Source organism: Schistocerca gregaria, chromosome 3, assembly GCF_023897955.1.
Source record: "Schistocerca gregaria isolate iqSchGreg1 chromosome 3, iqSchGreg1.2, whole genome shotgun sequence".
Taxonomy (NCBI): Eukaryota; Metazoa; Arthropoda; class Insecta; order Orthoptera; family Acrididae; genus Schistocerca; species Schistocerca gregaria.
Genome location: NC_064922.1, coordinates 653,733,608 through 653,760,673, shown reverse-complemented (window position 1 = coordinate 653,760,673; position 27,066 = coordinate 653,733,608). Strand labels below are relative to the sequence as shown.

Here is a 27,066-nt window from a genome sequence, read left to right as displayed (position 1 = left end):
AATAATGAATAAAAATATAGGAGTGTGGGTAAGCTACTACAAACAGCATATGGAAGGCATTATTGTGGCCAAGAAACACACGAAGCCCATGCCTACTACAGTACAACATGTTTATATGCCAACTAGCTCTGCAGATGATGTAGAAATTGATGAAATATATGATGAGATAAAAGAAATTATTCAGATAGTGAAGGAAGACAAAAATTTAATAGTCATGGGTGACCGGAATTCGAGAGTAGGAAAAGGGAGAGAAGGAAACGTAGTGGTTGAATATGGATTGGGGCTAAGAAATGAAAGAGGAGGCTGCCTGGTAGAATTTTGCACAGAGCATAACTTAATCATAGCCAATACTTGGTTCAAGATTCATGAAAGAAGGTTGTATACATGGAAGAACCCTGGAGATACTAGAAGGTATCAGATAGATTACATAATGGTAAAACAGAGATTTAGGAACCAGGTTTTAAATTTTAAGACATTTCCAGTGGCAGATGTGGACTCTGACTACAATCTATTGGTTATGAATTGCATATTAAAATTGAAGAAACTGCAAAATGGTGGGAATTTAAGGAGATGGGACCTGGATAAACTGACTAAACCAGAGGTTGTACAGAGTTTCAAGGATAGAATAAGGGAACAATTCACAGCAGTGGGGGAAAGAAGTACAGTAGAAGAAGAATGGGTAACTCTGAGGGATGAAGTAGTGAAGGCAGCAGAGGATCAAGTAGGTAAAAAGATGAGGGCTAGTAGAAATCCTTGGGTAAGAGAAGAAATATTGAATTTAATTGATGAAAGGAGAAAATATAAAAATGCAGTAAATAAAGCAGGCAAAAAGGAATACAAACGTCTCAAAAATGAGATCGACAGGAAGTGCAAAATGGCTAAGCAGGGATGGCTAGAGGACAAATGTAAGGATGTAGAGGCTTATCTCACTAGGGGTAAGATAGATACTGCCTACAGGAAAATTAAAGAGACCTTTGGAGAGAAGAGGACCACGTGTATGAATATCAAGAGCTCAGATGGCAACCCAGTTCTAAGCAAAGAAGGGAAAGCAAAATGGTGGAAGGAATATACAGAGGGTGTATACAAGGGCGATGTACACGTGAGGACTATATTATGGAAATGGAAGAGGATGTAGATGAAGATGAAATGGGAGATACGAAACTGCATGAAGAGTTTGACAGCGCACTGAAAGCTCTGAGTTGAAACAAGGCCCTTGGAGTAGACAACATTCCATAAGAACTACTGACAGCCTAGGGAGAGCCAGTCCTCACAAAACTCTACCATCTGGTGAACAAGATGTATGAGACAGGCGAAGTACCCTCAGACTTCAAGAAGAACATAATAATTCCAATCCAAAAGAAAGCAGGTGTCGACAGATGTGAAAATTACCGAACTATCAGTTTAATAAGTCACAGCTGCAAAATACTAACGCGAATTCTTTACAGACGAATAGAAAAACTGGTAAAAGCCAACATCGGGGAAGATCAGTTTGGATTCCTTAGAAATGTTGGAGCACGTGAGGCAGTACTGACCTTATGACTTATCTTAGAACATAGATTAAGGAAAGGCAAACCTACGTTTCTAGCATTTGTAGACTTTAAGAAAGCTTTTGATATTGTTGACTGGAATACTCTCTTTCAAATTCTGAAGGTGGCAAGGGTAAAATACAGGTAGCGAAAGGTTATTTGCAATTTGTACAGAAACCAGATGGCAATTATAAGAGTCGAAGGGCATGAAAGGGAAGCAGTGGTTGGGAAGGAAGTGAGCAGGATTGTAGCCTATCCCTGATGTTATTCAATCTGTATATTGAGAAAGCAGTAAAGGAAACAAAAGAAAAATTCAGAGTAGGGGTTAAAACCCATGGACATGAAATAAAAACTTGCATGAATGGACACAGGCAGACAGTGTTTGTTGGTTTGAGGATCACCCTGTGGCTAAACATGCCTTGGTGCACGGCCAGCACATCTTGGCACAGTGTTACACCATCTGGGTTATCTGGATACTTCCCACTAACACCAACCTGTCAGAACTCCAGAGATGGGAACTTGCCCTTCAGTACATCCTCTCTTCTCGTTATCCGCCAGGCCTCAACCTCCCCTAATTTCAAGTTGCCACTGCTCATACTTCATCTGTCCTTCAACAACACCTTTGCCTCTGTACTTCCGCCTCAACTGACATCTCTGTCCAAACTCTTTGCCTTTACAAATGTCTGCTTGTGTCTGTGTATGTGCGGATGGATATGTTTATGTGTGAGCGCGAGTGTATACCTGTCCTTTTTTTCCCCTAAGGTAAGTCTTTCCACTCCCGCGATTGGAATGACTCCTTACCCTCTCCCTTAAAACCCACATCCTTTTGCCTTTCCCTCTCCTTCCCTCTTTCCTGATGAAGCAACTGTTGGTTGTGAAAGCTTGAATTTTGTTTGTGTGTTTGTGTTTGTTTGAGTGTCTATTGACCTGCCAGCGCTTTCATTTGGTAAGTCAAATATATCTAAAAACAAAGTTGATGTGAATTACCAAACGAAAGCGCCAGCAGTCTTTCTAAAGCCTTTGGCACATTTTGCTGTCGGGAGACACTTGTATGAGCACTATGTTTTGTTGCTGTAGATGGCGCATTTCCTTTGCAATTTAATGTTTGTTTTTTCTCTCTTTCATGTATTATTGCTGCAGTATTATTCTGCAGTAGCAGTATACAGTTATATCCTTTGTTAGAGTATCGGCTGTTAGCAGTCAAAACTACAAAAATTTAACTGAAAACAAAAACAATGAAAATTCAAGGAATTCTAAAAAATTCTCTGGTTTTTCCCAGTTTTATCCCGGATGAAAAAATTCCCTGGTTGTCCAGGGCCGTATACACCCTGGATTAAGAATCCCATTACTGTTGAGATGGCTAACCACACGAGTACACTACTTTCTCGACAATTTTTGAAAATGTTGTAAGCAAGGATACTGGCTGGAAATTATTGACATCTGTGGTGTCCCTTTATTTGTAGAGAGGATTGGCAATGGCACTTTCAACCAGTCTGGGAAAATAGCTTGAGTTAGTGACAATTTACAGACGAGACTCAGAACATCAACTGTAACTGCTCCACATTGTTTTAATATCTTGTTAGAGGTGTCATCTATTCCAACAGAACTTTTATTTTTCAAAGATTTAATGATTTTCTTTATTTATTGTTAGATGAAAATTGATTTGACTAGGATTTCTCAAAACCAACTGTTCATTGTACTGCTTGGCTTTTTCTTTTGAATTATTCTCACCAATTGTTTCACTTATGCTTAAGAAATCGTTATTAAATACATTACCTATTTGTGTACTGTTGGTTAAGATGGTCTCACTCTGTTTAATAGTAATACTACCTATCCCATTGGTTACTTTTCCTGTCTCTCTCCTGAGAACTTTCCATACTGATTTTATTTTATTGCCCAAGTTGTTAACTGCATCTCTAATGAACATATTTTTCATGTTCTGACAACTTTTCTCAGTATGTTACACTAATTTTTATAGTGTAAAATTACTTCTGGTCTTCACTATCGTGTCTAATAAACATATTTTTTGATTTTATGACAACTTTTCTCAGTATGTTACAATAATTTTTATAGTGTTAAATTACTTCTGGATTTTTACTAATTATTGCTGCATCATACAATTGTCTTTTATTTTCTGAAGACACTTTAATAGCTGTAGTAATTCAAGGTTTCTCCGAATACTGTATGATGTTAGATTTAGTAATTTTTTGGGGGCAACAATGTTAAAAAGGGGGTATACATTTAACAAGAACTAGTTGCATTATCAGTGGCATTTCGCTCATTACATACATCTCCCAAATTAAAATTTCTTAAACTTTCTCTGAAGTATTCTATAGATGCCAAGTTGACCAGACTTACACTTTTACTTAATGGTATCTGAACTGTACACCATGCTAGGTTTTGTAAGTTCATCAATTGGGCATTATGGTCTCGTAAGCCATTTACCACAGGGAAAGCATGCATTTGTTTTACACCCTCTTGCTGTACAAATAAATTATCTATTACAGTGCTACTGTCTTCAGCTATATGTGTTGGGAAACCGATCACAAATTCTAGATTGTATGTCATTAATGACACTTCTAGTTATCTTTTCCTATCAAATTGCTTAGAAAGTTTACATTAAAATCACATTAATAACTTCTTTTTGTCTGACAACAGCACAGTATGAGGTCAAACTTCTTTTTATGAATAACTCACAATCTCCTAATGGGAATCTACATACTGTTGCTAATATCAACACTACATTATCTAGCTGTAGTTCACATACACAAACTGCTGATCGATACAAAATTTGCTTACTTTTACAGTAAGTGTCTCATTTCTTAATCTGATTCCCTTAGCATCATTTGATTTAATTTCAGTACATTTCATTATCCTTGTTTGCTTTTGTTAATGTTCATCTTATATCCTCCTTTCAAGACACTGCCCATTCCATTCAACTGCTCTTCCAACTTCTTTGCTGTCTTTGACAGAATTACAATGTCATCTGTAAACCTCAAAGTTTTTATTTCTTCTCACTGGACTTCAATTCCTACTCCAAATTTTTCTTTGGTTTTCTTTACTGTTCAATGTACATATTGAACGACATGGGGGTAGGCTACAATCCTGTCCTACTCCGTTTTCACCCATTGCCTCCCTTATAACTGCTGTCTGCTTTCTGTACAAGTTGTAAGTAGCCTTATGCTCCATGTATTTTACCTCTGCTACCTTGACAATTCCACAGAGATTATTCCAGTTAACATTGTCAAAAGCTTTCTCTAAGTCTACAAACGATAAAAATGTAGGTTTGCCTTTCCTTAACCTGCAATAAGTCATAGGATTAGCATTGCCTCGCGTGTTCCTACAATTCTCCGGAATCAAAACTGATCTTCCCTGAGATCAGCTTCTACTAGTTTATCCATTATTCTATAAGGAATTAGTGTTAATATTTTACAATCATCACTTATTATTTTGATAGTATGGTAATTTTCACATCTGTCAGCAACTGCCCCCCCCTTTTTTTAATTGGAATTACTACATTATCCCTGAAGTCTGAGGGCATTTCACCTGTCTCATACACCTTGCACAAACATGGAATAGTTTTGTCATGACTGGTTCTCCCAAGGCTATCAGTAGTTCTGGTGGTACTGTAATCAATAAGCAATTAAAATGGAAGTTACCAGATGAATACTAAACATAATGCAGTCTACATTTTCACAAGTCAGTGTCCAGTACAAAGCTATAAAAACAACTTCTAGGTACTCAATCTGAAAATGAGCCTGAACAGGCTTGGAAACTAGTTTATGGGAATAAAAGAACATTATGAAAATTGATCATTTGCAGCTTTCTGTACTCATATTCAGAACAGTCTCACAGGTTCTTAATCATCCATAATGGAAAAGTTCAATCTGACTAGTTCATCAAACATTACTGTACAGAATGTGACAATCCTAGACTACATTAAAATTTCAAGTGATCAAAGACTCTTAAGATGCAGAGAAGAAATAATTAAAAAGCAAAATATAATGTTCAGAAATTTATTAAAAGAAGATTTATGAATCTTTTAAAAGCAATATATAGATGTAACCATAGGCTTCCACAGCCATTGTAACTGCCAATAACATTTTTTATTGGTCTGTGATCATGTCAATGTGTAAAAATTCTGATGTTTCACCAGCTCTTCTTTTGCTGAATGAGAAAAGTGTGATTCTTATATACTGGCAGAAGAGCCTGTTATCAAATTCTGATAGGCTATTGAGGATGAGGCGAAGGGGTGCCAGACATTCTTCATTGGTGTTTTCATTATTTCTTATCATTAATGGAAATAAATGTTCTTCATTGGCATTTGCTCTATTGCTTGCCACAGGTTCAAATAAGTGAATGCGAAATGGACAGCAATTATGACAAAGCACTCTTTAGTTGGCGTCTAGTGCCAACTGAGGTGTGCCAGTACTCTGTTTACCTGTAGCTGCTACAGTCTCCCACGTACCTTGAGCGGGTTGCTTGGCTATTTGTATCACCTCTCTAATCTTCCTCCTGAAGTTAAGATGCTGTTTCACCAGTAAGCAGGCTTATAAAAATTCTATCTGTTTGCCACACTCATCCTGGTGTTCTGCCACTACTGACCTGGTGCATTGTTTTAGTCCGATATATCTTTCATGTTCAGATACCCGGGCACTGATCAGTCACCCCATCTCATCTGCATATATTGGCCCATACTCGCACCTGATCTCATAAACCAGCAAATCAGCAGTGACAGAACACCAGGATGAATGCAGCAAACAGGTAGAATTTTGAGAAGCCTACATACTGACAAAACTGACTCTTACCTTCATGAGGAAGATTAGAGAGGTGATAGATACGCCACGTGACCCACCAACATGAGTGGAGGAGTTAGGTACAAACGTCTCGCATCTCGGCTGGCACCAGTAACAGCACTATGCAATGGCTGTTCACACAAAACAAAACACACACACACACACACACACACACACACACACACACACACACACACACACACACACAAAAGAGAGAGCACAATGGCCACATGTACACAGAGTACTCGCACACCTCAGCTGGTACTAGTCAGTGTCTCCCATTCACCTGCTTTCATCAGTGGCAAGCAATAAAACAAATACCACTTAGTTACTTCTATTTGCACCAATGAAATGAAATGAAATGTCATGTGGCTAAGGCCTCCCGTCGGGTAGACCGTTCGCCTGGTGCAGGTCTTTCGATTTGACGCCACTTCGGCGAGCTGCGCGTCGATGGGGATGAAATGATGATGATTAGGACAACACAACACCCAGTCCCTGAGCAGAGAAAATCTCTGATCCAGCCGGGAATCGAACCCGGGACCTTAGGATTGACATTCCGTCACGCTGACCACTCAGCTACCAGGGCCGGACATTTGCACCAATGAAACAAAATAACGAAAACACTCCTCCTCTACTTCCTCAATAGTGTATCAGAGTTAGATAACAGCCTCTTGTGTCAGTATATCACATGTTGTTGTTATTGTGATTTTCAGTCCTGAGACTGGTTTGATACAGCTCTCCATGCTACCCTATCCTGTGCAAGCTCCTTCATCTCCCAGTACCTACTGCAACCTACATCCTTCTGAATCTGCTTAGTGTATTCATCTCTTGGTCTCCCTCTACGATTTTTACCCTCCACGCTGCCCTCCAATGCTAAATTTGTGATCCCTTGATGCCTCAGAACATGTCCTACCAACCGATCCCTTCTTCTCATCAAGTTGTGCCACGAACTCCTCTTCTCCCCAATTCTATTCAACACCTCATTAGTACTGTGATCTACCCATCTAATCTTCAGCATTCTTCTGTAGCACCACATTTCGAAAGATTCTATTCTCTTCCTGCCCAAACTATTTATCATCCATGTTTTACTTCCATACATTGCTACACTCCATACAAATACTTTCAGAAACGACTTTCTGACACTTAAATCTATACTCAATGTTAACAAATTTCTCTTCTTCAGAAACGCTTTCCTTGCCATTGCCAGTCTACATTTTATATCCTCTCTACTTTGACCATCATCAGTTATTTTGCTCCCCAAATCGCAAAACCCGTGTACTTATTTAAGTGTATCATTTCCTAATCTAATTCCCTCAGCATCACCTGATTTAATTAGACTACATTCCATTATCCTCGTCTTCCTTTTGTTGATGTTCATCTTAGATCCTCCTTTCAAGACACTGTCCATTCCGTTTAACAGCTCTTCCAAGTACTTTCCTGTCTCTGACAGAATTACAATGTCATCGGCGAACCTCAAAGTTTTTATTTCTTCTCCATGGATTTTAATACCTACTCCGAATTTTTCTTTTGCTTCCTTTACTGCTTGCTCAATATACAGATTGAATAACATCAGGGATAGGTTACAACCCTGCTCACTCCCTTCCCAACCACTGCTTCCCTTTCATGCCCCTCGACTCTTATAACTGCCATCTGGTTTCTGTACAAATTGTAAATAGCCTTTCCCTCCCTGTATTTACCCCTGCCACCTTTAGAAATTGAAAGAGAGTATTCCAGTCAACATTGTCAAAAGCTTTCTCTAAGTCTACAAACACTAGAAACATAGGTTTGCCTTTCCTTCATCTTTCTTCTAAGATAAGTTGTAAGGTCAGTATTTCCTCACATGTTCCAATATTTCTACGGAATCCAAACTGATCATCCCCGAGGTTGGCTTCTACCAGTTTTTCCATTCGTCTGTAAAATTCGTGTTAGGATTTTGCAGCTGTGACTTATTAAACTGATAGTTCGGTAATTTTCACATCTGTCAACACCTGCTTACTTTGCGATTGGAATTATTATTTTCTTCTTGAAGTCTGAGGGTACTTCGCCTGTCTCATACATCTTGCTCACCAGATGGTAGAGTTTTGTGAGGACTGGCTCTCCCAAGGCCATCAGTAGTTCTAATAGAATGTTGTCTACTCCCGGGGCCTTGTTTCGACTTAGGTCTTTCAGTGCTCTGTAAACTCTTCACGCAGTTTTGTATCTCCCATTTCATCTTCATCTACATTCTCTTGCATTTCTATAATACTGTCCTCAAGTACATCGGCCTTGTATAGACCCTCTATATACTCCTTCCACCTTTCTGCTTTCCCTTCTTTGCTTAGAACTGGGTTTCCATCTGAGCTCTTGATATTCATGTAAAGTGGTTCTCTTTTCTCCAAAGGTCTCTTTAATTTTCCTGTAGGCAGTATCTATCTTACCCCTAGTGAAATAAGCCTCTACATCCTTACATTTGTCCTCTAGCCATCCCTGCTTAGCCATTTTGCACTACCTGTCGATCTCATTTTTGAGACGTTTGTATTCCTTTTTGCCTGCTTCATTTACTGCATTTTTAAATTTTCTCCTTTCATCGATTAAATTCAATATTTCTTCTCTTACCCAAGGATTTCTACTAGCCCTCATCTTTTTACCTACTTGATCCTCTGCTGCCTTCACTACTTCATCCCTCAGAGTTACCCATTCTTCTTCTACTGTACTTCTCTCCCCCACTGCTGTCAAATGTTCCCTTATGCTCTCCTTGAAACTCTGTACAACCTCTGGTATAGTCAGTTTATCCAGGTCCCATCTCCTTAAATTCCCACCATTTTGCAGTTTCTTCAATTTTAATATGCAGTTCATAACCAATAGATTGTAGTCAGAGTCCACATCTGCCCCAGGAAATGTCTTACAATTTAAAAGCTGGTTCCTAAATCTCTGTCTTACCATTATATAATCTATCTGATACCTTTTAGTATCTCCGGGATTCTTCCATGTATACAACCTTCTTTTATGATTCTTGTACCGAATGTTAGCTATAATTAAGTTATGCTCTGTGCAAAATTCTACCAGGTGGCTTCCTCTTTCATTTCTTAGCCCCAATCCATTTTCACCTATTATGTTTCCTTCTCTCCCTTTTCCTACACTCGAATTCCAGTCACCCATGACTATTAAATTTTTGTCTTCCTTCACTATCTGAATAATTTCTTTTATTTCACCATACATTTCATCAATTTCTTCATTATCTGCAGAGCTAGTTGGCATATAAATTTATACTACTGTAGTAGGCGTGGGCTTCATGTCTATCTTGGCCACAATGTTCACTATGCTGTTTGTAGTAGCTTAACCTCACGCCTATATTTTTATTCATTATTAAACCTACTCCTGCATTACCTCTATTTGATTTTGTATTTATAAGCCTGTATTCACCTGATCAAAAGTCTTGTTCCTCCTGCCACCGAACTTCACTAATTCCCACTATATCTAACTTTAACCTATCCATTTCCTTTTTTAAATTTTCTAACCTACCTGCTCGATTAAGGGATCTAACATTCCACGCTCCAATCTGTAGAACACCTGTTTTCTTTCTCCTGATAACGACCTCCTCTTGAGTAGTGCCTTCCCGGAGATCCGAATGGATGACTATTTTACCTCCGGAATATTTTACCCAAGAGGACGGCATCATCATTTAACCATACAGTAAAGCTGGATGCCCTTGGGAAAAATTATGGCTGTAGTTTCCCCTTGCTTTCAGCCGTTCGCAGTACCAGCACAGCAAGGCTGTTTTGGTTAGTGTTACAAGGCCAGATCAGTCAATCATCCAGACTGTTGCCCCTGCAACGGTTTGTCTGGCTTCTCAACAGATACCCCTCCTTTGTGGTTGCACCTACGGCAGGGCCATCTCTATCGCTGAGGCACAGAAGCCTCCCCACCAACGGCTAGGTCCATGAGTCATATAAGAACCAAACTTTTGTCATTCAGCAGAGAGAGAGAGAGAGAGAGAGAGAGAGAGAGAGAGGAGAGAGAGAGAAGACTGGACTGACTCTGAGGAAGGCCACTTGCAATAGTAGCCGAAACATTGGGAGTTGTACACATTGACAATTTATACACTTCATTTTGAAATTGTTTTACAGTTTTAACTGAAATAAAAAAAAATTGCTATCCAAATATGAAAACCAATTCTTGTTTGAATTGCACTGTAAAATTCTGAAAAAAAAAACAGAGGTTAAGTTAACTCCGTGTAACAGGGGTCTGAGAATTACTGGGCTGTGTCAGTCTGTTGGATGGACTCTAGAAGTATGTTGTTGTACTGTGCATAAAAGTTTGTAACTGCTGAGAATCACACATGGAAGGGTCTCTGCATTGTGCAATTATCTATTTCCAGATTATGAAGTATCTCTGAATGATAACAACCAACCAGTGTTGTAGCTTATACTAAGTACACCAGCTCCTTATGTGTATGCTGGCCACTGTTAATGATGAATTACTATAATAAAAGGGCTCAAATGATTTTACTAACCTTCCAGTTCAGATAATGAAACCCAAATTCTTTCACCTGCTTGTAAAGAGCATCACTAACAGATAATAAAACTTACGATTCAGCTTCAAAGCTTTATAAAATTATTAGACTCTACACTTACCCAACATCATATCTATGGTAGCCTGCCTGTAGGCATCCTTGAAACGACTGAGGTAATACCTAGAAAACAGCAATAACATTATTTCAGTGGCAGCATTACATTTACAGCTGTTAAGTGCAAGTAATAAAAAAATGATCTGTTTTGCTTCATTCTGTGCTATGCGAATTACTAAATTTCCTTATTAAAACTGGCTACATCAGTTGTCTGTAAGTTACTGTGCAGTAAGTGTATAAATAATTCAATCAACAAAGACCAAAAAAGTGCATTAGCACAACAAGGAATATAGAGATGAGTTACTAATAATATTATTGCAAGAAACACATATGGACCAAGAACAGAAATCTATGCACACTGGTGAAGGGAAAATTGATTCATAGTCATCCTGTACAGCAGTTGTAGCACTCTTCCAGGAAAGATACAACCCCCCCCCCCCCCCCCCCCCCCCCCCCACTACAAGCACTGCGACATACCTCGCCATCATTTCCTGCCTAGTTCTCATATGTGAGTAGCCAAAATAAATTGTCGAGATCGTGTTTATATACTTACATTATTTTCAGTTTACTGAGTGCTTGTTTCCAGTTGTTATGTCAGATTTTGTGCAAAATATATTCCTCTGAATAATGGCTGAGCAATATGACTTTGTCAGTGATGTATGCAGTGATGGCAGGAAAGGTACTACAGTGATAAATGTGGCACCTTGTTGCTGTCTATTATAGACAGTGGAGTGTAAAGCTGTGTAGCTGTGCTGTTGTCACTTGATCAATCAGGAAGTTCCTGCAATTCCCCCACCATTAACTGTGCTGTTGGTAGACCACACAAATCACTTTTACTCAGGAATTGCCAGCACTTTTAGAGCGGGCTTCTTTGAGTGAAAACACCACATACCCACAGCGTATCTTGCAAGGTGAGTGTGAAGATGTATTTTAGAATTGGACTGACTGTGTTCAGTCTAGAACAGTAATCTGCTGAAATGAATAGCTTGACTTTCAAATACCTGCTGTTCCAGAACACCTAGGTAACCTATTTCTGTTCCAGAGGGAGCCAATTTGTGTCTCTGGGCCTGTTCAGATGTCGGGAGGGACAAGGCTGGGATTATGCATTTAATACTCCTCATGCTGTGAAGAGTATTTCAGCCACTGATAGTGGAGGCAATGAAATTTACACTGACAAGTACTGGGTTGTTATAATTAAAATTTTTGCTACTTGAGCCAGTAAAGACGGGAAATTATTTACTGTCAGTAATGTTAATGTTATGACTTGCTGCTAGGTGCTGGTACTGGTATTATGACATAGGGGTAAAACATAAGCATCAGTGTGCATTACAACTGCAGACAGTCAACATGGATAATGATCAGGTGAGCAGGGCTTTATTTGTAAGGCCCTTTCATAAAAACAACATCTCTTCATGAGTATCGACACGTTAAAGGAGCATGGAATGATCCTCTTTCCACATCAAGGTTGAAGAACATGATTCAGAAGTTTGAATTAACTGACAACTTGAAAACTGTTCCTGGGAGAGGCCATAGACCAATTGCACCACAACACTCAAATATATCAATACTGCCAGAGCCGGAAGAGTTTGTTGAGGGAGGAGGGGAATGCTAAACATTGAAAAAGCTCTGGCCACAACAGTCTCAGCTTGGATATGAATGTTTCTTACTCTCAGAGCCTGCAATCAGAATGACCATTTCGCATACTGATCATTTATTAACACAGGCCTTAAAATCTCCAATCAGTAGTATCAATGTGTGCGTAATGAACCACAATATTTACTCTGTAGCGTTGACGGTTGTGGGAAGTGTATATCATAATCTTTTTCAGTAGCTGTGGAATCAGGAGGCATTCAGAATGAGAGACAACATAGAACATTAAATTTTTTTTCTGCATTAGTTTGCTTATGGCTCCAAACATTCAAAGTAAAGCTATTCATTTTAAATAAAGTGTGTTAACACTTTCTACACTGCTGGAGGATAAATTGATTCTTAGCCGTCCCAACAGTAGTTGTGTTCTCCTGGGAAACGATCCTTGCTTTTCTGTTTACAGACATACTATACCTCCCCAGCATATACTACCCAGTTCTCTTATAGAGCACACAAAATAGCTTCACTCGGCTCACATTTGTATGTTGCAACTATTTTCAATTTATTGAGTACTTATTTGTGGTTGTTAAGTGAGCCATTATGAAAAACAGTTGGAGCTGTCAGCTGTCAACCATACTGAAGCAGCGAGGTTCGTTTGCCAGGAGAACACAACTACTGCTATACAGGATGACAGAATCAATTTATCCTCCAGCAGTGTAGAACAGTGTGCAGAGATTTATGTAGTACCTGCCCATATACATTAGTAGTAACTTATGTCTATATTCCACATAGCGTTAACACACTTTATTTAAAACGAATAGCTTTACTTTGAATGTTTGAAGCCATAAGCAAACTAATGCAGAAAAAATAATTTTAATGTTCTATGTTCTCTCTCAGTCTGGAGATTCAGTAATTAAGATGCCTCCTGATTCCACAACTACTGAAAAAGATTATGATATACACTTTGGCAAAACTGTCAGCTCTACAGAGTAAATACTGTGGTTCATTATGCACATATTGATACTACTGATTGGAGAGTTTAAGGCCTGTATTAACACATGATCAGTAAGCGAAATGGTCATTCTGATTGCAGGCTCTGAGACTAAGAAACATTCATATCCAAGCCGAGACTGTTGTGGTCAGAGTTTTTTCAATGTTTAGCATTCCCCTCCTCCTTCAACAAACAATCGGCGAATAACCTTTCCTCCGTCATGAGGTGGTCCTGATGGAATGGTCTGTCTGCTCATTTCAGTGTTATTTATGTCCGTCAGTCGAGCTTCGATTCCCTATGCAGATGGACCGATTGCAGCCGCCAAACATCCGGTTGCGGCCGCCGACGATCCGGTTGCGGCCGCCGACAATCCGGTTGCGGCCGCCCCGGCATCGTGCCGGGTGGTGGAAGATGCAGAATCCCATGGAGTGTCCTCTGCACCTGTAGTAGAGGGGTCTTGTGTCCGCTTGTGGCGTCACTCCTTGATGGTGTTAAGTAATGGTTGCCATGCTTTCCTTAGTTGAAAACCTGTGTCTCAGTTTATGAGATTGTCTGTTACACGAATTTCAATGGGCTCCTTGAGGGTGCTGCCCCAGTAGAAGCTGGTAGGGTCCAGAATCTTGGTCTCTTCGTATTTCGCGTTGTGTCAAGTTTCCAAGCAGTGTTCCGCCAGTACCGATTTGGTGGGCTGGCCTAGTTGCGTGTGGCGTTGGTGTTCTTTGCAGTGGTCTTCAACTGTTCAGATTGTTTGACCGATGTAGGATTTGCCGCAACCACATGGAATATTATATACACCCGCTTCCTTGAGGCCAAATGCGTCTTTCACAGTCCCCAGTAGGGCCCTTATCTCAGATGGTGGTCGGAAGACTGTGTCAATTTTGTGTTGTTTTAGTGGTCTCCCGATTTTTGATGATGTGTTGCCTGCATACGGTAGAAAGACAAGGCTTGTTTCCTTATCTTGATGAGGAAACATCACATGCAGTGCATGGACAAAATCTCTGTGCTTTCGCATTCTTGGTGAAAGGCCATAATCATTAACTGCATATGTAACATTCAACAAGTGAGGACGTATACAATAGCCCCAAAATAGCACCTTAGTAACTTTTCCGATTGTCTCACTTTCCACAAAGGCATAAAAATCAATACCAAGTTTCCCAAGTTGTAGCTCACTGGCCTGAGCCTGGCACTAGAATGCTCTTGGGCTTTCTCCTGGGTATCCAGGGTCTTTATGTGAGCCAGCTGCCTTGCTTTTTTTAGTACTGGCGATGATGTGTTTCATGTAGTCAGCCTGAGTAATTGCCGGTTGAAACAAGAACAGTGTTACTTTGAGCTTGCACCCTCTGAAGCAGAAATAACAGTGTGAAGAAAATAAGGTTTTGCTTCACTTTTGTTGTATGCAAATGTCATGAGGTACAGTACCGTATCCCAGTCTTTCTGCCAACATCAACTTACATCAAGAGTATATCTGCCAACATCTTATTAAAACATTATGTTAGACCATTCTCTTGTGGGTGGTAGGCTGCTGTTATCCTGTGGGTGATGCCACAACATGCAATTATGTTTGATACTACCCTCTACTGGAAAACTTTTCCCACAATCAGAGATCATCACATGGTAAGCTCCATGCTTCAAAACGATGCCTTCTACAAGGAATTTTGCAAATTTCTGGAGCTTGCTCATTGGCACAGCTTTGGTGAGGACATATCAATTCTATTTTGTTGACTTTGAGAACATCAAGAAGTCAATTCCAATTCAGTCGAGTGGTGGTGCTGCTGCAGGCACGATGGGTACCAGATGCTCCAGAGTCAACTGTAGCTTGTACTTCCACCGGTGGCATTCTTTATAGTTGCTCACATAGTACTTAATGGCTCGGTGGAGAGCTGGCCAGTGATACCTGCATTTTATCTTGTCTATGAAGTTTGCACAAATCCCAGTTGACCAGGTGTTGGAGCTTCATGGAAATACTTCATGATAACTGGGGTTCTGTTTATTAATTGTAGATCTTCTTTGGTCTGTCCATGCACATTCACCAAGGGTTCCATGGTTTTCACCTGTGCTGGATCTTCCCTCTTTTCAGCAGCAACACCATTTAGTGCAGTGATGACTGAGACTTCATCCATACTACTGAGTTCTAACAAAGGAGTCCTTGAAAGGCAGTCTGTATCCACATTTTCATCCATTTTTGTATACTACTGTGACAATACTGTGAGGCCTATGTGCCCATCACGCCAGTCAACTCCACAAATCCTTCTTGCTAGTCAGCCAGTGTAAAGCATAGTGGACTTTCACAATGGTGAATGGTTTGCAAACAAATATGACCAGGACTTGTTGATGGTCCAGTCAACCACAAGGCACACATTCTCAGTTCTAGAGCAGTTCTTCACAGAATTGGATATACTGTGTAGGTACAAGTTTTCATCTCTCCATCACGAACTGCACTTTTCCTATAACTGCCACAATCAGTGTGAAATTCTGTCTTGACATTCTTGTCACGTAGTACTAGGACTGGAAAAGATGTTAGTGACTCCTTAAGACCAAGGAACGATCTTTTTTGGAACTCGTTCCAAGAAAATTTGGTCTCCTTGCATTAGTTCTAGCAAAGGCCATGTATTGGTATAGGAGTCCTTTATGAATTGTAAATAGAACGGGCAAATTCTGAGAAAACTTCTCACACCACAAACGTACCAAGCTGTCAGCAAATTGGTAACTACTCTTACTTTCTCTTGATAGAGACAGACTCCATGACCGTTCACCAGATCTTCCACAGCTTTTATTTATAGAGCAGTGAAGAGGCACAAATTTGGATTCAGGCAAATACCAGTGGTCTGAACACATTGAAAAATGGTTACCAAGCAGACTGGAATTCTTCAAATGTCTTAAAAAAAAAAAAAAAAAAAACATCAAATGCCGTCCAGATAGCAGACACGTCATCTATTTAAGGTATTGAAGCAGGTTTTCAAGCATATGTTCAAAGGTTGCTGGGACATCAGAGGGTCCAAATGGCATAAATTTAAGCTCATAGAACCCATCGGTAATTATGAAAGCACGTTTTTTGAAGGTCAGCTTCATCAACCTCAGTCTGAGAGTAGCCTGTCTCCATGTCCGTAGCAGAGAAATACTTCACTCCTTTCAGGAAGTCTACAGCGACATCAATGCGTGACACTGGACAGATGTCTTTCTTCATGATTTTCTCAGTAGAAACATAATATGCTATCCTTGTTCTTCACAAGGACTAAAACCTTTGAAGGTTCAGTTATGTCATCTTGCAACATCACCTCCATTTTCTCCCAGATTATCTGTCGTTCAGTTGGTGACACTATATGACCTAACTGGTGGATGATCCCCAGTGTTAATATGGAGTTTTGCCATGGGCCACTTGGTCTGTCTTTCCTCCACTCCAAATTTAAAAGCATCTGGAATTTGGTTGGGTGGTTGATTGATTGGGGTTGAAGGGACCAAACAGCAAGGTCATCAGTCCCTTGTTTCAAATATGGTCCATTAGGCTAGTTTGACATATCAGAAAAGTCAGAATGATAAAAGGGAGAAGGTTAAAACATGTAAAAGTGCAATCATGTCATCAATGGTAAAAACAAAATTAAGTAAGTCAGCAAGAGAGCATCCCCAAGGCTATGCTAGAGGCAGGAAATATACCACCTCTGAAGCAGTAGAGGCAAGACCACCTGCGACTTAAAAGCGTTCAACTGCTAGAATGTTGAAGTGTGTATGGGAAAAGGAGACTAACAAATTCTAAAAAGTAATAAAAACAGAGTAAAAGGGGAAGAAAAGAGGAGCTTGGCCAGGGATGGGAGTCGGGAATCTCTAAACACAGCTTACAGTGGGAGATACCCCAACACTCACCACCCTGCCCCAATACCAGAGTGAGATTAAAAGCCTTAAAACTGAGAATAAAAACCACTTTCCCGGAGGAAACTAAGAACGAGTTCGACAATCTGGGAATCATCAGATAATATTAAAGGTAAAGTGCGTGGAAGTCTGTACTTAGTACGCAGAGCCAAAAGAAGGGGGGCATTCCACCAAAATGTGGGCTACTGACTGGAAGGTTTCACAACCACAAAGTGGGGGTGGCTCATTACACAAAAGAAAACCATGGCTCAGCCTGGTATGGCTGATGCGGAGATGACACAGTGTGGTCGAGTCCTTTCGGGAGAGGCAAAAGGAAGAATACCAAGGGCCTGGTGTCACCTTCTAACAATACCACCACTTGCAAAGTAGGTTAAAAATCAGATTAATAATGTTGCTCACGCAGAATATGTTTGCTTTATTGGGCAACAACAAAGTTATTGACTGTGGATGGTACCATCAGAATGGAAATAATGAAGTCCATGTAAAAAGACAGTCTCACAGAAATGAATACACCCAAGGGCCATATCACTGTAATATATTGATACATTGGAGTACTTATACATTAATAAAACCAAATGTGAATATTGTCACAAAACTATGTCTGTTACTTCGCAGAAAAGTAGAACGATATTACTGGTATTGAGAACTGGAGTTGGAGTGCCGTAATGGTCACGTAAATAACGAACCATTACAACCTTAATCGCACGAAGTTTATTAGACAGGGAGGTAGCCTCCCAAGAGTTGGCCCACGATTGTGCGAAGTGTGATTTGATGTGAAGCTGTAAATCCGCTGCACGAGGGGTTACAGAGATTGGGGGGGGTAAATGACTGCTCCCGCAGCCAAACGATAAGCAAGCTCATTACGTGGGATACCCACATGTCCAGGGACCAAAAGGAAGTCAACAGAACACACAGCACGGTGAAGATCAGCGAGATGGTCATGGATGACCGAGACCAAGGGATGGCACAAAAAGCACTGGTCAATAGTCAGAAGACCACTCATTGAGTCCATACATAACAAAACGCGGTTGTGTTGGGACTGTTTAATCAAGGTATGGACCTTGGAAATTGCCGTCAATTCCACAGTAAACACACCACATGTAGGTGGCAGCAGATGATTTTCTGTGCCAACAGAGTACATGAAGGCATATCCCACACAATCAGCAGATTTAGAGCCATTGGTGAAAAAAACAACAGCATCCCGAAACTCCCATAAAATTCGGCGGAAAAAGGAACAGAACACCATCGGCGGCAAGGAATCTTTCTGACTTTGGCGGAGATCCATCCGAATTTGGAGCTGAGGAACTAACCGAGGGGTATGGTGGGAAGGGATCATGGAAGACAGGACAAAAGAGGAAGCTGAAAATCATGGCGAAGAGCCGCAAGATGGAGCCCAACTGGTAAACCTGCCCGAGGGCGGGAATCAGGTGGGCAACATCCATGGTCGGGGAACAGGATAGGAAGGATGAGTGGGAGAGAAATGGACAGCGATTGCATAAGACACCAGAAGCTGGGACTGCCAAACAGAAAAAGGGGGGGGGGGGGGAGGGGGGGGGAGAGGAGATCCCAGCTTCAACCAGGAGACTACCAACAGGGAGGGAAGACACCGGTGGCCAAACAGATACCACAATGGTGGACTGGATCCAACACGTGCAGTGTGGAAGGAGCAGCCAAACCATAAACTTGACAACCACAACAGTCCAAAGCGAGACAGAGCTAAAGCATGATAAAGGCGGAGAAGGATGGAGCGGTCTGCACCCCAAGAGGTGTGGGCAAGGAAGCAAAGAACATTGAGTTTACAGAAACGTCCTACCTTCAGAAGTCTCATATGAGGCAGCCAAGTGAGCTTGTTGCCGAAAAGAAGACCCAGGAAATGAAACTGTGGGACCACAGGCAATCGTCGTGCATTGAGATAGAGCTCCAGATCATGGTGGATCGTAGTACGGTGACAAAAGTGGACAACCCGCAATTTTAAAGGAGAGAGTTGAAACAATGCAGAAATCATCCAGGTACAGAGCAGGGGTGACCAAAGGACTGACAGAGGCCACAAGTCCATCGATAGCAATGAGGAAAAGAAGTACACTCAATACAGAACTCTTTGGGATGCCAGTCTCCTGGGTCTATGTAGAACTAAAAACAGTAACAACCCGAACCCCAAACGACCAATGGAACAGGAACTGGTGGATAAAAATCGGGAGTGGCTCCTGAAGACCCCACTGTTGAAATGTAAGTAAGATGTGATGGCGCCAAGCCATGTCATAGGCCTTGCGAAGTTCAAAACATACCGAAACCAAATGGCAGTGCTGGGAAAAAGCATGCCGAACTGCAGATTCCAAGCGAAGTAAATGGAGTCGCAAGATGTTCCATAAGAATCAACGGGTCCATACAAAGGCCATCTGGGAGGTGAAGGCCTGGGAGGGTGGACTGCAGATGGCAACCTGGGAGAGTGTGAAGTGTAGCCCATACCCGTAACATAGGGACAGTAGAACAAAGGGAAGAAACAAAGTGTTCCCAACATATCAATTTGCTCTGTTTGATTAAATAATGGGCTTTACCGTGAAGGTGTTTAAAGGTAATACAGTTGGCAACAGATGGGTGCCTCTTAAGGTGTTGCAAAGCTCGACGGTAATCACGGATGGCAATGGCAATGGCAGTACTCCACCACAGGACCAGATGAGCACGGTACAGCAAGGCTAGCAGCGTGAACAATCGTGTCAGACACGTCACGTAGAATGTCATCAATACAATCCGACAAAGAGGGAGAAAATAAGAGTCTTGTCAGGAGAGATATAAAGATTGCAAACCATGACCTCAGAATCCAGGTGGATCCTACCAGCAACCGCTTCCAATGCAGTTTAAAGAGGAATCCACGTGCTTGCAACATCTGTCCATACCAACATACAAACGCCACCAGGGGCCTGCAGGGGCCAACCCGCTTTTGACAGAAAACACAGAATCCACAAAGGGTCGATGAGTGATCATAAGTAAAATGAAATTCCTGTAGAACCACACGTGCTGCAGAGTAAGAAGTAATAAGGGATTTCAAATCTGGGAGTTCACGGTATTATCCATTACAATTCTATTGGATAACCACAGAATGATGATTCAAATGGGGATTGAACAGGTTAAAGCCAGTTATGACGCCGGGTCACCACCCGTCATCGACAAGGAGGGGGCACCATCCATGAACAACAGGTCAGAATCTGGTTGTGAAGCCAGGGATGGGACCTCTGGTGACACAAGAGGCTCCTTGTCCTGGGACTTATGTTTCTTGTTCTTTTCTGTTTGAGATTGAGGAGGGCTGGGTGGCATAAAGGAGCCATCTGCAGCAAGATCGATAACAGAAAGAGATCAGGCGATCTGGAGGCCAACAGACCATGGCTCTCGTAGTCGTCGCATGGAAACGGACCTTTGGCCTGGAAGGTGGCAGGAAGGGGTATCACAGGAGGGACGCCCTTGACTGGCAGACGCCAAAGGCGTGGGACACTTCTCCAGCTGGGGAGGGGGAGCAGCACCCGGAGGAAAAGGTGTGAGAACCGCAGGGGAGGGGTCTAGCACTAGGGGTAAGGAAGGGGGAGGAAGGGGTGAAGATGTAACTAAAGCATAACTAGAATTCATGGACACAGGGTGAAGACGTGCATAATTCTTATGAGCCTCAGTGTAGGTTAAACGATCAAGGGACTTAATATTCCTATATCTCCTTTCCCTTCCTATATACTGGGCAGTCTGTTGAACGTGGAGAATGATTGCTGTGACAATTAACACACACAAGAGGGGGAACACAGGAACTCCCCTCATAGAGTGGACGTCCACAGTCACCACAGAGAGGGGCCTGCGGAGAGCTGGAAGACGTGTCCAAAACGCAAGCACTTAAAACACCTCATGGGGGTGGGATGTACGGCTCCACGATACATTGATAAACCATAATATTTACTTTCTCAGGGAGGGTATCCCCTTCAAAGGCCAGGATAAAGGCACCAGTATCAATGTGATTGTCCTTTGGACCCTTCTAAACACACCGAACGAAGTGAACACCCTGCCATCTGAGATTGTCCCAAAGTTCCTCATCAGTTTGAAGGATGAGGTCCCTCTGAAAAATCACACCTTGAACCATATTTAGAGACTGGTGGGGGGTAGTGCACACAGGAATTGTGCCAAGATGGGTATAAGCACTAAGGGCCGCAGACAGGCAGCTGAAGCAGTTTTGATCAACAATGAACCCGACTGCATCTTTCTCAGGGAGTCCACGTCGCCAAACTTGACTTCAATGTGTTCCACAAAGAATAAAGGTTTGGTATTGGTGAAAGTATCCTCATCAGTCCTGGTGCAAAACAGATAGCAGGGGAAAGGTTTCACCCCTAGCCGACAGGCTTGACCCTCCTCCCACAGGGTAGCCACGAAAGGGAAGGCCGGAGGGGCAGGAGAAGCAGTACTAAAAGAATCAGTTCCACACAAAGAGGCAACTGCAGAAGCACGACCAGAGTTCTGGAGCCGTATGCGTTTCATCTGCATAGCGTCCGACCTGATACCCACTCCAATCAGTGGCTCTCCTCACGGGCACCACCCAGCCACAGTAAGGGCCGTCTGGCACAGCAGCCATTGCCGGGAGTTCCGATGCTCCAGGATGACAAGCAACCACTCCTAGGCTTAAATGAGGTGGTCACAGCTCAGGTATCAGTGTGATCCCTGTGTGTTCAGGGGGCTCAGCCAAAAGGGTACATAGCGACCCCACCTCATGGGCTGGCTACCGTGCTGGCTATGCACCCTAGCACCAAACAACGACATGAAAGAAAAAGTGAAATGAACTAGTAGGACACACGTTCGGAGAGACTAGGTAAGGTGCTCTTCCCCAAATGGCTCACACTGTTGTTGTTGTTGTTGTTGTTGTTGTTGTTGTGGTCTTCAGTCCTGAGACTGATTTAATGCAGCTCTCCATGCTACCCTATCCTGTGCAGGCTTCTTCATCTCCCAGTACCTACTGCAACCTACATCCTTCTGAATCTGCTTAGTGTATTCATCACTTGGTCTCCCTCTACGATTTTTTCCCTCCACATTGCCCTCCAATGCTAAATTGGTGATCCCTTGATGCCTCAGAAAATGTCCTAATAACCGGTCCCTTCTTTGTGTCAAGTTGTGCCACAAATTTCTCTTCTCCCCAATTCTATTCAGTACCTCCTCATTAGTTATGTGATCTACACATCTAATCTTCAGCATTCTTCTTTAGCACCACATTTCGAAAGCTTCTATTCTCTTCTTGTCCAAACTATTTTTCGTCCATGTTTCACTTACATACATGGCTACACTCCACACAAATACTTTCAGAAACGACTTCCTGACACTTAAATCTATACTCAATGTTAACAAATTTCTCTTCTTCAGAAACGCATTCCTTGCCATTGCCAGTCTACATTTTATATCCTCTCTACTTTGACCATCATCAGTTATTTTCCTCCCCAAACAGCAAAACTCCTTTACAACATTAAGTGTCTCATTTCCTAATCTAATTACCTCAGCATCACCCGACTTAATTCGACTACATTCCATTATCCTCGTTTTGCTTTTGTTCATGTTCATCTTATATCCTCCTTTCAAGACACTGTCCATTCCGTTCAACTGCTCTTCCAAGTCCTTTGCTGTCTCTGATAGAAGTACAATGTCATCGGCGAACCTCAAAGTTTTTATTTCTTCTTCATGGATTTTAATTCCTACTCCGAATTTTTCTTTTGTTTCCTTTGCTGCTTTCTCAATATACAGATTGAATAACGTCAGGGATAGGTTACAACCCTGCTCACTCCCGTCCCAATCACTGCTTCCCTTTCATGCCAATGGACTCTTGTAACTGCCATCTGGTTTCTGTACAAATTGTAAATAGCCTTTCCCTCCCTGTATTTACCCCTGCCACCTTTAGAATTTGAAAGAGAGTATTCCAGTCAACATTGTCAAAAGCTTTCTCTAAGTCTACAAACACTAGAAACATAGGTTTGCCTTTCCTTCATCTTTCTTCTAAGATAAGTTGTAAGGTCAGTATTTCCTCACATGTTCCAATATTTCTACGGAATCCAAACTGATCATCCCCGAGGTTGGCTTCTACCAGTTTTCCCATTCGTCTGTAAAGAATTCGTGTTAGTATTTTGCAGCTGTGACTTATTAAACTGATAGTTCGGTAATTTTCACATCTGTCAACACCTGCTTTCTTTGGGATTGGAATTATTATATTCTTCTTGAAGTCTGAGGGTATTTCGCCTGTCTCATACATCTTGCTCACCAGATAGTAGAGTTTTGTCAGGACTGGCTCTCCCAAGGCTGTCAGTACTTATAATGGAATGTTGTCTTCTCCCGGTGCATTCTTTCGACTTAGGTCTTTCAGTGCTCTGTCAAACTCTTCACGCAGTATCGTATCTCCCATTCATCTTCATCTACATCCTCTTCCATTTCCATAATATTGTCCTCAAGTACATCGACCTTGTATAGACCCTCTATATACTCCTTCCACCTCTCTGCTTTCCCTTTTTTCCTTAGAACTGCTCACACTACGGAATAGAAATTTAGTAATTGAGGTCAAACCCCAGATGGGGCCAGGGAATGCCAAAAGAATGAGGTGATTACACAACAAAACTGAATTTAAAAACTAACATCATCAGGAGGATAGCGGGGCCAACATAAACAAGGACTCCAACTCAAGGAGAGGAGATGGCGACGCTGAAGGAGCAAGGAGCAAGGAGGGGAAGGAGGGGAAGGGCAAGGAAATGCAGCCCTGGAAAGAATGAAGGCTGCAGTAGCTCGGGGCCCCATGCTCACCACACACGTACTCACAAATAAACCATGAAGCCCCTGGGGGGCATCTGAAATTTGATGCAAGACAACATTCAGTAGTATTTTCAGCCTTGTTTATGTGCCCATAAACTACTCAATGTCTCAACTATAGAATGAGTTGTTTACCTGTATTGATTTCATTAATTATTTACAGTGCATTTGTAAAATATGTCAGTTCAATAAAACTAGAATGATAATGTAATTGTCCTCTTTCAGAAGCAAAGAGACAAAACTTATCAGCTTGTTATGTGTAATGTACAATGTACCAAAATCATCATCATCAGTAGATCAAACAAGTGGTTTTAATCAGACAAAGGGACAGACCACATTAGAAGCATATAAGACAACGTTGTGAACAAAACAAATAGTATTTAGTAATGAGAATGACTGACTGTTTCTGTGGCTCACAGATTCCGCAAAAGCAATTTACTCAGTTTGAACAAAATCTGGACTAACAACCCTTCAACTTAAGTCAGTATATTGAAGAACACACACATGAATGTGGTGTAGCTTTCGTTAGACTTCATCAGGATAGTGAGAAATTCAAAAGTAAAAACTAAGTCAGACAAGGAAATCCTGTATTACCAAAGTAAATCTCAGCTGTCTTTGAGGAAGCTATCAGACCTTTAAATTGTGAAATGGACGAGGAATTTGTGTTATGGGATATATAGGAGATACTTGGTTCTGGTGATGAGCTTTTAGTGCAGATAAATTTCCAAACAAACTGAAGAATTTAAACAACACTGCGATAATCTGCAATTCTAAGATTGTCACAATTAGCAAAATAAAAATGACATCATACATCAGGGACATAAAGAGAATTATTAAACCAAAATTGGCATGATGCAGAAATAGCTACACAGGGAGTTCGAATAATGCTTCAGCAAACAAAAAACTATCATGCCCATTTCCTACATCACAAAATTCCAAATCCAGACAACAAAATCTCAGAGCTATTCACACGATGGACTGTATGTGTAACCAATACAACTATGATAGTCACTGGAATAGAGAAAAAGGAAACTTGAAATACATGCTGGACAGCCTGGCACTGTGACATCTTCAGATAGTGTATAGGAGCGCAGATTTGGATTTAAAATATTCAACACAAAATTCAGAAGCTTAGTATTAAGTATATTATCAAGACTTCATTGCAGGAATTGAGAGCCCTGGCATTTTAATCATAAATGAACAGTCAAATGTAAATGAGCCGATTTCAGCCCTCTGCATGAACTGTTGCTTTGTCTTCAGAAGAAAAAGGAAGTCTTGTTGACTGTATACAGGCTTTTGCTGCGAAAACCAAAAAAGTGTAATAAATGTATGTGCCTTTATGATATAATAGAAACTACAGCTATAAATTACAAATTGGGAAAAGACAACAGAATTATCACAGACCTATATGGACATCCTGGTGCTAGAATACAAATTTCTATTTTAAATATTAACTATGTTTATGTTGAAACTGTATATACTGCAATAAAATGGTTGATTACACCCTATATTAACAGGAAAAAACAACACTGACTCCAGTTCAAAGAAAGTAAAGTTACTGAAGGATCACTTTCGCTCTTGATAAATGGGAACACAAAAGAGCATGATGAAAGCAAATCATGCCCTGGCAACATTTTAACAAATTTCACCTATCACAACAATGAATCAGTTCCAGAACTTGTAATTTGTGATGACAATTACAAATGGAAGCTGAAAATCATACAAATAAAAACAAAAGACAAATATAGAATGAAATTATCATGCTGCAGCAGAGTGTGCACTGATATGAAACTTCCTGACAGATTAAAACTGTGTGCCAGACCAAGACTCAAACTTGGGGCCTCTGGCATTTGTGGGCAAGTGCTCTACCAACTAAGCTACCCAAGCATGACTCATGACCTGTCCTCACAGCTGTACTTCTGCCAGTACCTCATCCCCTATCTTCTCAAGCTTTACAGAACTTCTCCTGCAAAACTTGCAAGACTAGTGCTCCTGGAAGAGAGGACATTGTGGAGACATGGCTTTGCCACAGCCTGGGTGATACTTTCAGAATGAAATTTTCACTCTGTACAGGTTGAGCATTTGCCCACAAAAGGAAAATATCTCATGTTTGTTCGAGTCTGACACACAGTTTTAATTTGCAATACACTCCGCTGCAGTATGAAAATTTCATTCTAGGAACAGACTGTGGCTAAGCAGCATCCTTTCTTCCAGTAGTGCTAGTCTTGCACGTTTTTGCAGGAGCGAAAGTAAAGCATTGAGAACAGTTTGAGAGTCATGCTTGGGTAGCTCCGCAGGTTCTAGCACTTGCCACAAAAAAGCAAAGGTCCTGAGTTTGAGTCTGTTTGGCACACAATTTTAATCTGCCAGATAGTTTCAAAAGATAAATCTCTTCTGATGACAACATATAAAATATTAAATTTATTTTAAAAGTTTTAGCACATTGTGAAAATGACACTGCACTTAATAAATCTGGATGTGACTTACTACTGCTTCAACCTCTCACACCCAAAACTGACCCTGCCAGATCTGCATCTGCATTTACATCTATATCTATACTCTCTAAACCACTGTGAAGTGCATGGCAGAGGTTACTTGCCACTGTACCACTTATTAGGGCTTATGGAGTGCGGGACGAATGACTGCTTAAACCTCTGTGCATGCTGTAATTAATCTTAATCTTGCTCATGTGATCCCTATGGGATCAATACATAAGGGGCTGCGTATTCCTTGATTGCTCTCTTAAAGATGGTTTTAGAATCTTTCTAAGTAAGTTTATGTGGGGTAGTTTGTATCTATCTTAAAGATTTTGTGTGATCAGTTCTTTCACCACCTCCGTTAACACACTGCTATGCATCAAACAAATCTGTTGCAATTTGTGCTGCCTTCTTT

General features: G+C 41.2%; 1 protein-coding gene across 1 annotated transcript in view; it reads right to left on the bottom strand.

The window, feature by feature from the left end:
- The window catches only part of LOC126356113 (phosphatidylinositide phosphatase SAC2), a 374,100-nt gene that overhangs the window by 109,769 nt on the left and 237,265 nt on the right, over window positions 1–27,066 (bottom strand). The window contains exon 10 of the mRNA XM_050006814.1: window positions 10,936–10,994. Within this exon, the coding sequence (XP_049862771.1) occupies window positions 10,936–10,994 (59 nt within the window). The remainder of the gene's footprint in view (window positions 1–10,935; window positions 10,995–27,066) is intronic.